Here is a 15,946-nt window from a genome sequence, read left to right as displayed (position 1 = left end):
ATTTGTTACTTTCTTTTAGTAATTCCAGTTTTAAAACTAAATCTGATTCTAATTTTAGAAATGCAAAAAAAATTGATATCAAATATTTGTAGAAAGAAGAATGAAAATGATAGTTTCGATAAGTGCTAGCAAGGTCTGAGTCTGAACCAGTATTCTACAGGAATTAGAGAAATCATGTGTGATTCATATGCAGATCACATGGTTCGAAGATACTGCTTTGGAAGAATAGGTGGAATGACAAAAGAGATTAATAATTGGGTTTGATTTGCTCTAGAGGTGAAGGACTATGAGGTGAGAAAGTGGTGGTGCCACTATCAATGGGAAATGAAGGAAGGAGAAATAGTATAAAATAATTAATCAGGTTCTGTAGAACTAAGATTACAGAATGATCCTTTGAGTAAAGAATTAGAGAATTGCTGATTTGGCTTGGAGAGCTAGGTCCAGGATTTCACTCAGTACTTGAAGAAATGCTTTCAGATGCAAGAATTATTGTTTAATAGTAAACTATTATATACATTTTGTTATATTACAGTATAGTTGTATAAATAAGCAATTCATTTCCTAAAAATAATGAATCAGAGAAATGCTGCAGAGAGAATCTGGATTTAATGAGGCTTTAAATTTTTCCCCTTACAGGGATATTTGGATTATGTAATAGTAGTGTTAATACTCATAAATGAACAATTGAGCCCAAAAAGTTATTATTAAAAGATTGATGTCACTGGTGATCCCCAAGTGGAAAGATATAGGGCTCTACCCTTCGTCTAACTTGTTCAATGTATTTACTAATGGCTTTGAGGAGATATTGACTGCTTCCTTATCAGACTTGCTAGAGGGACAGTTAATTCATTTTATGTAAGACCAACATAAATCTATCTATATTTATTTAGGCTTAGTTTAATAAGATGGATGTTAAAAAGTATAAATCAGAAATCTTAGCTGGGAACAAAACAGGGATGCCTTACTTTAACAGTGAAAATACAAAAAAGACTTCGAGACTTGAGTTGAGTTTAAGGTCCAAGAGCGCAGACTATACTTACATCAGTTTTGTTATTTTGAATAAAAGTAAAATGTCCAGAATGATATTCTGTTCTGAACTGGTCATGTCTAACGTTTTCCCAGTTTGGGAAGCTATTCTTTAACGATGGACATTAGCAAACTAACCAGAATATATTCTCAATTGGGATATCTGGTGTTTTAAAATCAAGCCATTTAAGAATACCTCAAAGAACTGATAATAATGATAAAAATAACACTAACAACAGTGACTAATATTTATTGAGCCCTTATTACATGTTAGACATTACCCTGAGCTTGATACATGGATTGTCACAATCTCACAACTGTTATTAATCCCACTTTACAAATTAGAAACCCGAGGTGTGGAGAGTTTAAGAACTTGTCCAAGTATGATACACACACATACACACACACACCAGCTTATAAATGGCAGAGCAGGATTCCTTGGTCCAGATCTATTGCCTGAAGCCAAAACTTACACTAAGAGAGCTGGAGAAAGGAAGATGATAAGTGAATAAGGTTTCTTTTTCACTTGTCCAAAGGCCTGTGATGGGGTATAGATAGGAACTAGCAAGGAAGATAATGGCCAAGTTTCAGGTCCAGAGAGCAGACTCCCTTCTAGTAAGTTTAATCAGAAAGGGATTTTAAATGGATAATAGACTCTTCAGGGGTAGGGAAAGCCTAAGGAAATGGACTCAGAGCTGGATTTCCAGAGTTTAATGCTAAAGCCACATGGCAGAACCAAACAGTTGCTGCCTCGGGGAAACTAGCAAGTTGGGAAGACCCTATGAAAACTGCTTACACTACTCTTACTTGCAAAATAGATACAATGTGTTTTCACTTAACTCAGTTCTAATTTCAAATCTTAGACAAGAACTTCGAGTTGGTGCAATCGTAATCACCTCTGCAACCCTAGCTGCAAAAGAGTCTGGAAATATCACTTTGGGCTTTTTGATCTTTATAGTTCAGGTAGAGATACTAGACAGTGGTTAGAATAGATGTTCAGCAAACCAGTTGCTGTATCCACTCCGGGAGGATGGGTACCAAACATGATCACATTCTCATATGATGCTGTTCTCCCACTTTACACCTGCTATTCCATTTGGATTTTCAAGTTACTTAGAGGGCAAATCACAAAACAGATCAAAGTTACAGATAATTTTGTATACAATGTAAGGAAGCATTTTTGAAAAATTATAATAATGAAAAATAAATTAGAATATTCCTGTGGAGGTGGTGGTTTCTCCTGCATTGAAGGGTTGAAGCAGAGCATGAATGACAACCCATTTGCAGAGGATTCAAGCCCTCGGTAAGCTTTTGGATTTGGCCTCTGAGATTTCTTTCCAGGTCTCAAATTCTGAAGCCTTGCAGTAGCTACCAAGATGAATAACAGATTCCTACATGTTATTTTGTAGGAGGGAATTAAAAAATATAAAAATACAAACAAAATTTGGAAGGCAAATGGCAAGTTTCAGTTTTATTACCTTTGATTATTTTAAAAAATAAGAAGTTTTAATCATCTAGAACATGTTTTAAGCCTAAAGGACTTTACCCCATAGTAAAAAGATCTCTCCAGTTAATTAATTTATCTATAGGAAAGATTATCTGAAACCTCATGCTCTCCTACAAAGGAGACTAAGTGATTATATATTAACTTGAGGTCCTAATGTAACCAGCAGGTCCATAATGCATCTTGCAAAAACAAATGAGCTTATTACATGCTTTTATACTCACTTCAGACCAAATACCTTTTGTGTTTCTAAGCTTGTAACAACTCACTTGCACAAAGTTTCTTTATTAAGTATGAATTGAAAATGAAGTATTTCAATGTTTTTCACACAGCTTATTTAAGTGTTAGCGTTTAGGCATAATTCTTTCATAGCCTCTCCTCATTTTATAGCTCCTATAGTCCCCCTTCCCATTCTTTTCCAGATTCTTACCTGTCTCAGTTCACTAGCCTTTCTTCTGTCATGAATTTCAAGGTTCCCAGAGTATATTAGGATGTCTCAATTCTAGGATCAAGATGCATATAGTTACATAAATCCTATAAATATTATTTTGCATTTAGTTCTAGATTCCCAAGGGAAATGAATTCACATTTACACTGAGCTTTATTTATTTTTGTTGCTTTTAGTTATGGTTCTCAAAGTATGCTCCTCTGGGGATCCGCAAGGCCCTTTTAAGGACATGTGAAGCAAAACTATTTTCATACATCTAAGATGTTAATTATGTTTTTCACTCTCATTCTCTCACAAGTGTACAATGATTTTTTCAAAGACTACATGACAGTTGTCACTCTGATGTTAACAAGTAATGCATTTATTATTATTGCTATTTTTGAATAACAATAAATATTTTTAAGTGCTCTTATTTTTAATTTCCAAAATGGTAAATACTGATAGAGATACTCTACATAAACAAAAGCTCTTTGATACATTCAATAAATTTTCGCTCCTGAGACCAAAATGTCTCAGTACTGTTGCTGTATAGCAACAGTTCTCAATATGAGGGTTGGGAGTGATCAGTCCTGCCCTCTTGGGTGTTTTGGATATTTGTGGGGGGATTTTAGTTGTCACAATGATTGGGGATCACTAATGGTGACTGGGCATCAGGGATGCTAAATGATCTACAAGCTTTAGACAATCTTACATTATGAAAATCATCCCATGTCTTGCGTGACTTTTAATATAGACATTCATATAGTTTTAGCATCTGCTTCATCCTGAAATAATTTTATTTATTCGAGTCTTGCAACTGGCTCCCATTTTACACAACAAACACCAAAGGCCTTACGATGGCTTCCAGGGTACCTCATGATTTGGCTTCCCATTGCTATTCTGAGGTCTCTACCATTCTCCCCCTTGCTCACCGAGCCCCAGTCTCACAGGCTGTGAGCATATCAGGCCTTTGGTCTAGCTGTTCCTTCTGCCTGGAACAGTTTCCCCCAGAATTCCACTGGGCTAACTTACTCATCTCCCTCAGCTGTTTGCTCAGACTTCACCTTCTCATGAGTCCTACTCTGATCCCCTAATTCAATCTGTAAGTTGTCCCCATCCCCCACAGGCCTCAAAACCTTTATGCTGCTCTATTTTTCTGTTTTACATTAACACATTTCACTCTTTACATACTGTATAGATTACTTATTAATTATGTTCAGCATTCACCCTCTTTCCCCTCCCACCCCAACAAAAGGAAGCTCCAAGAGAGGAGAAGCCTTTCCCTTTTATGTTAATATGGCCCAGCACATAGTAGGCCCTTAATAAATATTTGTCAAGTAAATCAAGGTATGAATTTATTGTAAGCAGCCTTCTTTTAAGTCTTTGTTTATAATAGAGTTATGGTGTTGTATTATATTTTGAAATTTTGTATATGTTGGTTCCATGTTATTTTATTTCAAGATAATAATAAAGAAGATAGTATAAAATCATTATGAAAAGGATGTAATATGTCCAGTGAGCTGAGAGCCACAATTCCAGGGTGTCTTTTTTTCTTGCCACAAAGAAACCTGCTTCATGACTTAGTGAGAAAAGAGAAACCCTATTATTACTCAGTCTTAGAATCAGATCCAGTGGGATCTGAGTGAAGAATGTCAGTTAATGTAATTCGACCAATCAGATGTTTAAAATATGTTTAGGTCAGTTGATGAATAAGGCTAAGGTGAAAGCCCTATCTCCTGTGATAAGAGGAGGATTGGAAGGTATCTCCAACATACATTGCCTTTTGTTCTGCTGGACTCTATGGAATTCCCTCAATGACAGCATTATTATATGTTTTGATTATAAATTCTAGTTTGTAGAAAGGACAGATGGCAAGCTTGATTATAATAAAAAAGAAGATTAAACTATAGCCATTTCAAACTGTGGCAACTGAGGAAATTAAATGAAAGAAATTTGTGCAAGGTAGGCCCAAAATAAAAAGCCCCCATGGATATGAATTGCTTCCATGTTATCAAAAGCCTTCTGTGATTTCAGAGACATGGAAACAAGGAGGTGGTCCCAGGGTCCTCTGCCCCCTCACACACACACACACATTTTTTGTAAAATATCACATCCAACAAAATGCACCACTTATCAGAGGTAAAATGACCCTGGATAAAGCCCACTGCTGACAGATCAGGATTAACTCTCTATTCTGGAAGCAAGGATATAATTCAGTAATTTTTGAGTAACTTTAATGCCCAAACTAGTAGTTTGCACAAACCGAGGTCGTCCACTTGCCCACAAAACAGGTAGCAATAGAGCAGGGGTGGTGCAGGCTTTCCCACAGTTCTTTATCAATGTGTCAGTATTGTGACCTCTAAGAGCAAGAGCTAAAAGTGAAAGAGAATTATCCAGTCAGTGCACACCATTTTACCTTCAGTGCCATTTTAAAGATTGCCAGAAAATATGCCAATTGGAAACAATTTTGATGTTTGTTTTATTCTGGTATGAACAGCTTTCTGCCAAAAGAAGAATTGAGATAATGGAGTATATGCTTTAAAATCTGTGATAGGTTTAGTTTTATAAGTGAAGTAAAAGAGTGTTTTTCTAATTTTAATTCCCTAGGAAAGTTATCCTATAGAATTCATAGGAAAAAAGTCCCTTCATATTTAACTAGATTTTGGATAAATACATTGCTCATCTGTGACCATGGAATAACATCATATTTTTAGCATCTGTTTTATAGTAGTGTTGTAAGGCATATCTAGGCTTCTTGCAAAATTGAGGCCCTATTAAAGGAATACACAAATAGATTTAAGATAAATATTCCTGATCATAAATTGTTAAATTGTAAATTGTTAAATTCCTCTTTATATGTGGTTGTCCTTCACTTCTAAAAATGTTGATGATAGGGATATTTGATTACCTTCAATCAGCATGGTCACCTCCACTGAAAAACTTCTTAATTTCCTCTTCCCAATCCTATTCTAGAATCCTTTTCATTGCCCCCATAGCATTCTTTTCATCACTTTACTACAGCCCTTACAGCTCTGCATTGTACTTGTGTATCTACTTGTCTGTCATGCCCGCTAGATTGTGTGTGCTTTGAGAGACAGACTACATTTTAATCATAATTCTAGTGTGAGCAAGCAGGTACTTGGTAAGTAAGAGATGCTTCAAAAGGTATTCTTATTTCTCTCCAGAAAATTGGCAATATGGAAAATTGCCTTATTCTCAAGGAAGGTACAATAAGTTCCACTGCCACCAAACCAGATCTGCAATTTCTTTCTTCCATCCAAACCACATGCTCCAGTTTAGACAAAGTGATGGAAGTTAAGGAGAAACCATTTGGTACCCACAGGTCTGTTTTAATCCTGTGACAGGGATGAGTAAGAGGGAGATAAGACATCATGTCACAAATTTTCCCTCTTTAAAGGACCAAAAATTATCTGGAAAAAATGCACTTCATCTTTTAATGTTGCTTTCATTTCTGGCACTTCTAGCTATAGGATATTGAATAAAGAATTAGAGGGGAGTGCTTTGCATCACTTTCTGGAATTTGAAAACTACAGTACACTTTGACATCTTATAGTCAATCGTACTCTCAGCAAGCAGATCAGTATATCACAGGATCCAACTGAAGTGATAAAAGGATATAAGGAAGGAATAATTAAGGAGGTAATTGATGGTTAGGTCTATCACTAGTATTTCTGGGATGGTTTTTGCTTGTTTAAGTGGCAGGTAATCAAGGCAGCAAAATTTAGGGACTGAAAAGCCAGTCATTTAAAACATCATTTAGCGAGCCAGATAAGCACATTAACTATGTGTAGCCATGTCTGTAAAATAAAACAATGGTTATGCCTTTTTACTAGTAAGTTTGTAGAATTTACTATGTATGTTTACTGTTATTTTTATTGAAATGGCTGTTCATTTTTAACTGCCCTTGGAATTAGGAAGAAGGATGCCTTCTAAATTAGTCAAAAATAATATGATGAGGATTACTGATAACTGTAAAAAGATAGCTTTTAGAAGAAAAAGATGAATTGAAATTAAACATAAAAGTGCCTGCTTTCTCCTTACCTAAATTTTTCTTTTTGTCTGATTCTAAAGATATCCAGTTTTGAGTACCTTGTTGACTGCTTAATTTCCTTGAAAGAAAGATAGGCTTTGAGAAACTCAATGACTTGTTTTATGTCTCCAAGTTATAATACCAGGGCACATTTGATTATTCAGTATTGACAACTTCTAATTCTGTTGGTTCTATTTTCAAAATGTATCCAGAGTCTAACTGCTTTCCATCCCCTTACTCACCAATGGCGGGAAGCGGACTTGGCCCAGTGGATAGGGTGTCCGCCTACCACATGGGAGGTCCGCGGTTCAAACCCCGGGCCTCCTTAACCATGTGAAGCTGGCCCATACGCAGTACTGATGAGCACAGGGAGTTCCCTGCCACACAGGGGTGTCCCCTGTGTAGGGGAGCCCCAGGCGCAAGGAGTGTGCCCCATAAGGAGAGCCGCCCAGCGTGAAAGAAAGTGCACCCTGCCCAGGAGTGGCACCGTATACACGGAGAATTGACACAACAAGATGATGCAATAAAAAGAAACTCAGATTCCCAGTGCTGCTGATAAGGATGGAAGCAGTCACAGAAGAACACACAGCGAATGGACATAGAAATCAGACAACTGATGGATGGGAAGGGGAGGGAAATAAATAAATAAATACATCTTTTTAAAAAAATCACCAAAACCTCCTAACTCTTCTCTCTACCTCCTCCACTGCCGTCTCTCTATGTGGTTCTCCAAACAGCAGCCATCAGGTCATGCCGTTCCTCAACTCAAAGCTCTGATGGAAAGCCAGCTGCGCCCTCATACACTCTGACGCTATCATCTACTACTCCCCTCTGCCTTCCTCAACTCCTTCCTCCAGCCACACTGGCTTCCTGGCTATTCCTAGAAACACTAGGCAAAGTCACTTCTCTGGGTCTTTCTATGAGTTCTCATCCCCAGGAAACCCAAGGCTCACTCCCTCACCCCCTTCATTTCTTTGCTCAAATGTCACTTCCTCACTGAGACCTTCCCTGGCAACATTTAAACATTGCACCTGCATACCAGCACTCCCCATCACCCTTCCGGTCTTTAATTTTCTCCATAGTACGTAGTATCTTCTAAAATACTATAAAATGTACTTATTTGTAGCCTGTCTTCTTCCTAAATATAAACCCCAGAAGCCAGGAATTTTTTTTTTAATTGTTTAATGTGCTGTGGTCTTCTCAGCACATAGAACACTCCCTGGTACATGGTGGATACTCAATAAAGATTAGTTGAATGAATGAAACTGTAGTCAGGATGTTACCTAGCTCTTCCCAAATGTCTGGCCTACTGGCCACTAAGATATGGCAAATTATTGGGAAAGGTCTTGGCCGGTGGCTTACATTTAAATATACCTCATTAAAGGGAGCATGGATCATAGTGGTAGATAAGGGTTCTGAAGATCAGACAGACCTGAGTTTGAGTACCAGCTCCACCACTTACAACTTGTGTGACCAAGACACTTGTATCACCTCAACCTCAGTTTCCTTGTCTATAATATAAGGATAGTAGAACTACTTTTTTTATATAGTACTCATGAATTATTTTGAGCAAATGAACATAAAGCACATAAGTGTTGGACTTATAATAAAATCTCAGCAAATGCTAGCAATAATTACTATTATTATTAGTTTATTTGCTAACTTTAAAAAAATTGTACAAATACATATTCTTTTGACCAGGAGATTTAGTCCAAGATGTGTTGTTTCCTATTATTTATGTGCTTTAATGTACCTTACTATGTTTTAAGTATTTGTTTGAAAAGACACTACTTTGAGTGATTATTTATTGATGCCCTGGTACTGTGTTAGATGTTCTGCTAGCTATATTCTAAATTTTACCTCTAATTCTCACAGTCATTCTGCAAGAGAGCATTAGTGTCACTATTTTACCTGTAAGGGGAAAAACTCAAGGTCATGCCATGGGTATTCAGTCTCACCTTAACCTCAAAGTTTGGGCCCTTTTCCTCACACACTTTCCTCTCAACCTGAACTTTCTTGCCAGACACCCAGTGCCCTGGAGGTACATAGAGTGTGACCATGTGCGTGCATGAGGTAGTTCAAGTAGGAACTTTGAGGGGCTTTGAGGTTAGAGATAAGGCTGAAAGACTATATGCCCTGTCATACAATGTGGTTTCAATGTATAGACTCTGGGAAGACATCAAAGGTTTTAAAGTTGAGATAAGTTTTAGGAGAAGTGCAAGATTACGGAATTTATATGGATTTAAAGAGTGGTTCATGTCACTGACCACATTTCAGTCCTTAACATGACTGTAAGCACAATTAGAACATAGATTTCAGATTGGGAAAAAATCAGTGTAAATTAAGGCCATGTTAAATGGAAGTTTGGCCTACCTTAAGGTAAATGGCTTGCTTTATTATTATTTTTTAATGTAACACCATTACATTCCACATGGATCTAACATAGTCTCTTAAAAATTATATTGCTTACCTGTCAAATTATAAGACAGGCAGATAGGAGAATATTTTTGCAAATGATGGTCTTGCAATGATGGTCTAGGTTTTGCCTAGAACGATCTTGAGAAATAACAAACTAAATGGTAATAAAATATGTATAGTCCGCTGTCTCATTAGCAAAGGGTTTGATGTATGTACTAGTTTTTTGTTTGTTTGTTTTTGAACGAGATGTGGAAAGCATCTTTCAACCCAGACTCCAAATCTTCTTTTGTCACCAAATAAAGATATTGTAATGAAGTAGGTAGTAATTTGGGAGACTTTCCATGTAGTTAGGTAGATGTATTGAAACCCTCCAACACAATTGAATATAATTTCTTTTTTTTTTTAAAGATTTATTTATTTATTTCTCTCCCCTTTCCCCCCCAACCCTGGTTGTCTTTTCTCTGTGTCTATTTGCTGCATCGTCTTCTTTGTCTGCTTCTGTTGTTGTCAGCAGCAAGGGAATCTGTGTTTCTTTTTGTTGTGTTATCTTGTGTCAGCTCTCTGTGCGTGCAGTGCCGTTCCAGGGCAGGCTGCACTTCCTTTTGCGCTGGGCGGCTCTCCTTATGAGGTACATTCCTTGCGCATGGGGCTCCCCTACGCGGGGACACCCCTTGGGTGGCAGGGCACTGCTTGCGAGCATCAACACTGCACATGGGCCAGCTGAACACGGGTTAAGGAGGCCCGGGGTTTGAACTGTGGACCTCTCATGTGGTAGATGGACGCCCTAACCACTGGGCCAAGTCCGCCGCCTGAATATAATTTCTGTAAGAAAAAAATCAAATGAAGATTTTCATTTCACATCTCTAATTTTAGGAGTTTTTTCTGCAGATACTGATCTCTAGAGTTTGTTCTTGTGTCTTGCATTTGAGGCAGAGGTGCAGTTTTTGTTTAGACTGAATCTATTACACATTGATTGCTTGAGTGCATGTGAAGCCAAATCAATTGATATAAAATAGTAATTGAAATAAAACAAGTGAAAATGAGGGAATGGAAATGCTGGAAATTTTATCTTTATGTAATCTTTTGGACTGGGTTAAGATTAAAATATATATACAAAAAGAAATATGTATGAGGAAAATTAAAAGAAGGCCCAAAGGAGACTACGAGAGTTATACTTCTTTAAATGAGTGATTCCAAAAATCTGTCTGTAGTGGAAGAATAGTTACAACTTTGACATGGAATTCTATCATAAATATGGCTTTAATTTTCTCTCTCATTGTTACAAGTAGATATATTTTATCACTCCAACCCTTCTATAAACTTATTTGAAGTGAAGTTTATGCCCTCTGTTCCTTTGTTATACCTATAGCTCCCTGTATGAAGCTAGGCAAAAATATAAATACTTAAATGACACCCAAGAATGAGAGGTTTTGAAAACTGCTTGAGTCTGCTTTGTATGTTTGTGCCTAAATTCTATGGAAGAATATAAAGTTATTAATATACCAAATAAAATTTATTGCATTGTATTTTAATGAACAAAATATTCTTTCTTTGAACACAATCTTTTAGGGTACATGTTAGTTGGAAGTGGGGATTAGTGGCACATAGGGCAAGAAGAAGGAAGAAGGTGGAGGAAAAAAATATAAAACAGATTCTTAATCAGAGGTAAAATTTTCGCCAGGCCTCAAAGACTTTCAGCCCTCTATTCTTTATTGAAAATTATTCCCAAGACCAAAAATCGAAGAAACTACCATAATGTTAAATTAAGCAATTATCCTGGGGAATATGAGGCTCACTGAACTAACATGCTCACAGTAAATCTCTTTTTTAATATAAAATTAATAAATTAAATTAAAGATGAGTCAAAGTTTGTACAGCTCATATTAAGAATTAAAATATTGAAAGTAAATACAATGCTATACGGGAATGCATCGCTTATCTGTCACTGATAGCTAATGAATTCCTTCCCAATAAAATTTAATTGAAAATCTTCAATGATATTTAAGCTTTCACAGAAGTGTAAACTCTTGTGCCTACAATTCACAATGCATTTAAAACAATTATTCTTTATCATTAAAGTTAATAATATGCACATTAACCTCTTATGTAGTCTAAATCAATATTGTAGTTTAAAAGATATGACCTCTGGACAGCTTTGTCTAAATATTGATTTCATTGTCATTTGGATAAGGTATCAAACAAATTACATGCCACGCTAATATCATTACTCCTGCCCCCATAGAGCCTCTGACTTTATGGGTTCTATAAATCAGAACATGACATTACAAAAATATTGAGAACATCACAAAATATAATTGTTGAGCTGAAGAGGTTTGACTATGGGAGAGCAGACTTGCTGTAAATAGACAATAACTTCCAAATCCTTTATTCTCAGTGGACAGAAAAAAATACTCCTCTTTAACATGCAGACTGATTGTTGATTTAAGTTTCAAATGGCAGAATTTCCTCTGCCTGGGAAGCTCTAATTTGCCTTCTTGTGATGCCATAGATATTTCAGAATAGAGTAACCCAATCTTAGTCATTAGATTAAAATGTTCTAATTGTACAATATAGTGTATGACAGTTTTCCCAAAATAAACTTGTTCGGGAATTCCTGTACAAGTTACTGATGACTCAATGCGTTGAACAGCATATGCTTGAGTAAAGGGGCTGAACCTTTAAAATGGTCATTATACACTTAAATAAAAACAGGTTGAGGTTGGATATGCATCAAATTTTTCCTCACGATTAGGAATTTTATCTTATTATTTTTATTTTAAAAATTACAAATTGAAATACAAGCTATATACTTTGTATTTTTTCTTTTTTCAGTCTCTAAATTGTAATGAATCATAATGAATAACATCACCCAGTTACATCTGGATGTACAGTTATATCCAGTAAACTCTGTTTTGATGTGTTTTTTTTTTAAATTATATTTCACTTTTTGTTTACTACAAAACTTTTCATTAAAGAGATACGGCTATGATCATGAAATTATGAACTGTGGGTGCTCTTTGTACTACAAACGTTTACCCCAAATCTCTTATAGGTAAAAGTGACCCATTTTGTGTAGTAGAATTGAACAATGATAGGCTGCTAACACATACCGTCTACAAAAATCTCAATCCCGAATGGAACAAAGTCTTCACATTGTAAGTAGTCATTACTTTGAGCTTATTTTGAAATGGTGCTAAATTATATTTACTTTTGAGATTTGTGTGTGTTTGCTGCTTCTTAACTGATTAACAGCTCAATGTGTCTGGCCTTCCTTTTGCTAACACCAATGAATTTCATGACTGCATACCTTCCAGATAGTGAGACCTGTGGAAAAGTGTACGCCATTTTTTGTTGTTGTTGTTTTCACAGACATTGTTTTAAACTGTGCTTTTAAAATGATTTGACTAAGGATTTTTTTCCCATTAACTGAATTGCTATACTGCTTCTTCCTTTTGTACGTTCTATTGAAATTCTCCCCAATTGCATTGATACCAGGGAGGACAAAGCTCTATTTGTTCCATTGCTGAAATCAGCAAACAATCCAGTCATGAATGCAGCAGATGCTTTAGTTTTGGTTTGTTTCATTTTAGCACAATAAGAATATTAAGTATTGTCCTAGATATCAAAACAAGCTTTGATTTAATTTTCCTTTTGTTTTAAAAAGTTTGTAAATCTTTTCAGCCATGTACTGTAAGAGCTGACAATGCTACACTTAGTACCTCCTCTGTTTTTTTTTGGCCAGGCTATAGAAATGAACTCTGAGAAGTACTTCTTAAAAAGTTTCTAACATGGCTTTATTATTTGTATATGAAAAACTGCTAAATTCCTTATTAATTTCTTGTAATTTCCCTGGCTTAAGAACCAGAAACTAATCAGTTTTAATTATCTGACCGATTTCTTTTTAAGAAATTCCACATTTTTAGAGGATATGAAAACCTGGTCAGGAAATTGCACTCCAGAGAAGCTTATGGAGAGTGTTTTCTCTGGAATGCATAATTGAATGAATAGGTTTGCTTTTTATCAAAGCCATTAATTGATTGCACCCTGATAAAGCCTCTTCTCACATGTGGTTGTGGTTTTTCAGTAATGAATATATATTCGTATTTTGTTTTCTCTTAATTCATGTTTTCTTTGTAAACAATTTGATCAAAGAATAAATGCTGTCAACAATTTGGGCTTATTTTTCCAGAAACAAAAATATAAAGAACTCCTACAGTCATTTATTAGCATATGTTGTCTTTGGAACATAATAGAATGCTATTTAATTTCTAAATCCCAAGGTGGTGCAATAGCTATAAATGTTACATTTTCTCCATTCTGCTTACTGGATTTTGTAATTTTTACTATAAACCTAACAAACTCAGTGTTTTAGTAAGAGTTGTAAACAAAAGAGAAAAGTCCTAATATTATGGAGAAGAATAATCTAAAATACGTTGTGATTCTTGCTGAATCAAACCCAGTGGTGTTTTATGTGGTGATAATGGGAAGATAGGAATTAAGAAAATAAGAAGAAAAATATAAAAAATCAGTCACATTGATTTTTTTTTGCAATAACTTACTCTGTGATCAACCAGATGGAAAATTATATTTCATTTAAAAATTATGGCTTGAAACTACACTGTTCATCAAGGTTCCAGAGAGCAGAACCATCACTACAGTGTATGATGCATTATGGGAAATTCTGTCAGAAATTCTACCTTGTGTATGTATGTATGCAAGTAGCTTATATAAAAACACATACATACAAAGTCATTTGGAGATATCTAAATTTTCAAAATCATGCTTCTCACTGATGACGTCTTTTCTTCCCTCCATGTATTTATTATGCAGCAATATTAAAGATATCCATTCAGTCCTTGAAGTGACAGTTTATGATGAAGATCGGGATCGAAGTGCTGACTTTCTGGGCAAAGTTGCTATACCATTGCTGTCTGTAAGTTTTATTCACCTGACATACTGCTCTATGTTGGTTTTGTTCAAGTTTAAAAAAAAAAAGAAAAAGAAACCTCAGCTCTGTGTCTGTCATTTCTCAACCAAGGTCTGTAATAAGAACACTAAAAATTTTAACATACTCCATTCACGGCCATGTTGAATCCCATGATAGTTAATTTTTCCTGACAGACTTGATCCTGGTAATGAACAGGTACTTGTCAGAATTGCCACAGTTGTTTTGGGTTCTCTGTCAGTTTCAGCAGCTGGGGGTCAAAGGTCACCGAGGGAGTGTATTCAGTGGAGACCGCGAGACAGACGGCTGTCATGTCCTTTTCCCGCAGATTCAAAATGGTGAACAGAAAGCCTACGTCTTGAAAAACAAGCAGCTGACAGGGCCAACAAAGGGGGTCATCTATCTTGAAATAGATGTGATTTTTAATGCTGTAAGTCTTAACTTTGGCTTTTTTGTACTGCTAAAGAGTTCAGTTTCATGAAAGCTTTTGTTCCTGATTTGTAGAAAATTTCTGTCATTCCTCATTTTCGCTAAACCTTGATGTATCCTGGAGAATATGCTTCTGCCACTGCCTGGCACACCCACGCTCTGTTAGAGTTGGCGACTGCCGCTGCGGCTGTGCTCCGGCCACTGGCTGCCGGCTAAGAAATGAAAGCGCATGCATGTGCAACTGTATACATTTATATTTTATGAGCACAGCAGCCACGACTTTGAAACTTTAGAAACTATTGCAAATTGAACTGCGTAAAAAAACCTTGTAATCAATTGTAATATATTAACCCATAACAGACACATATGTTGATATATAGGTGAAAGCCAGCTTACGAACATTAATACCCAAAGAACAGAAGTACATTGAAGAGGAAAACAGACTCTCTAAACAGGTAAAAAGCAAGGAAAGATTAATCCCTCCGGGAAGACCTAATTATATCTGTAAAACATCTAAGTAACCTCAAATAAACTTTGGAGGGGGGCAAACTGGAATTTTTGATCATATATATTTATGTGAAAATGGCTCTCGCTCGCTCTCTCTTTCTTTCTTTCTCTCTTTCTTTAAAAGACGAAACATGGACAATACCAAACAAATAAGTTGGATGGGGTGGTCAGAAAGGAAAGGGGATACCGTAGGTTCTGCATTTAATGGATATATGTTCATGCCTTAGCAAAAGAGTGATCATTTTGAACATAAAATACAGTTTGATTGCCATGGAATATGTAAATGAGAGCACCAAAAACTGAGGATCATGTATATGTCCAGACCACCCACAGGTACGATGCAGGTGTGTGTAAAGTGAGCCCGCCAAAACCTCTTCTTTCTAGTCCGAATGATAGAGGGCTCCATCTTTTCAGGAAAACCTTCCTGTTAATTAAATTTTTAACTATGATCTTTTATAACTGAACTCTTCTTGGCATTTTTAGCTAGGAAAATAGAAAATGAGCAAATCTTGTTTTTCTATCACAAAGGAAAATCACTCGTAATTTTTTAAAGTTAGGTTTGAGATCAAGTTAAGAAAAAGTACTAAGCCGCCCCTTTTTTAAAATGTTTATTTCCAATTAACAGGGCTCTAACAAAGT

The 15,946-nt window shown here is 36.0% G+C and overlaps 1 protein-coding gene across 12 annotated transcripts in view; it reads left to right on the top strand.

Annotated features, from left to right (window-relative positions):
* MCTP1 (multiple C2 and transmembrane domain containing 1) overlaps positions 1 to 15,946 on the top strand; it is a 568,532-nt gene that overhangs the window by 393,493 nt on the left and 159,093 nt on the right. For 10 of the 12 annotated variants that reach the window (XR_011646260.1, XR_011646259.1, XR_011646258.1 and 7 more), the window contains 4 exons: positions 12,479 to 12,581; positions 14,257 to 14,359; positions 14,700 to 14,801; positions 15,181 to 15,255. Coding sequence is in view for 9 of the 12 variants with exons in the window: in XM_058276312.1 (XP_058132295.1) it covers positions 12,479 to 12,581; positions 14,257 to 14,359; positions 14,700 to 14,801; positions 15,181 to 15,255 (383 nt within the window). In the remaining 3 variants the exon portion in view is untranslated. The remainder of the gene's footprint in view (positions 1 to 12,478; positions 12,582 to 14,256; positions 14,360 to 14,699; positions 14,802 to 15,180; positions 15,256 to 15,946) is intronic. The other 2 variants (XM_058276318.1, XM_058276304.1) reach the window with 1 other exon arrangement.

This window comes from Dasypus novemcinctus, chromosome 2 (genome assembly GCF_030445035.2).
Source record: "Dasypus novemcinctus isolate mDasNov1 chromosome 2, mDasNov1.1.hap2, whole genome shotgun sequence".
Lineage (NCBI taxonomy): Eukaryota > Metazoa > Chordata > Mammalia > Cingulata > Dasypodidae > Dasypus > Dasypus novemcinctus.
Note: the sequence above shows the minus strand (reverse complement) of the source record. Positions and strands in the feature narration are given on the sequence as shown.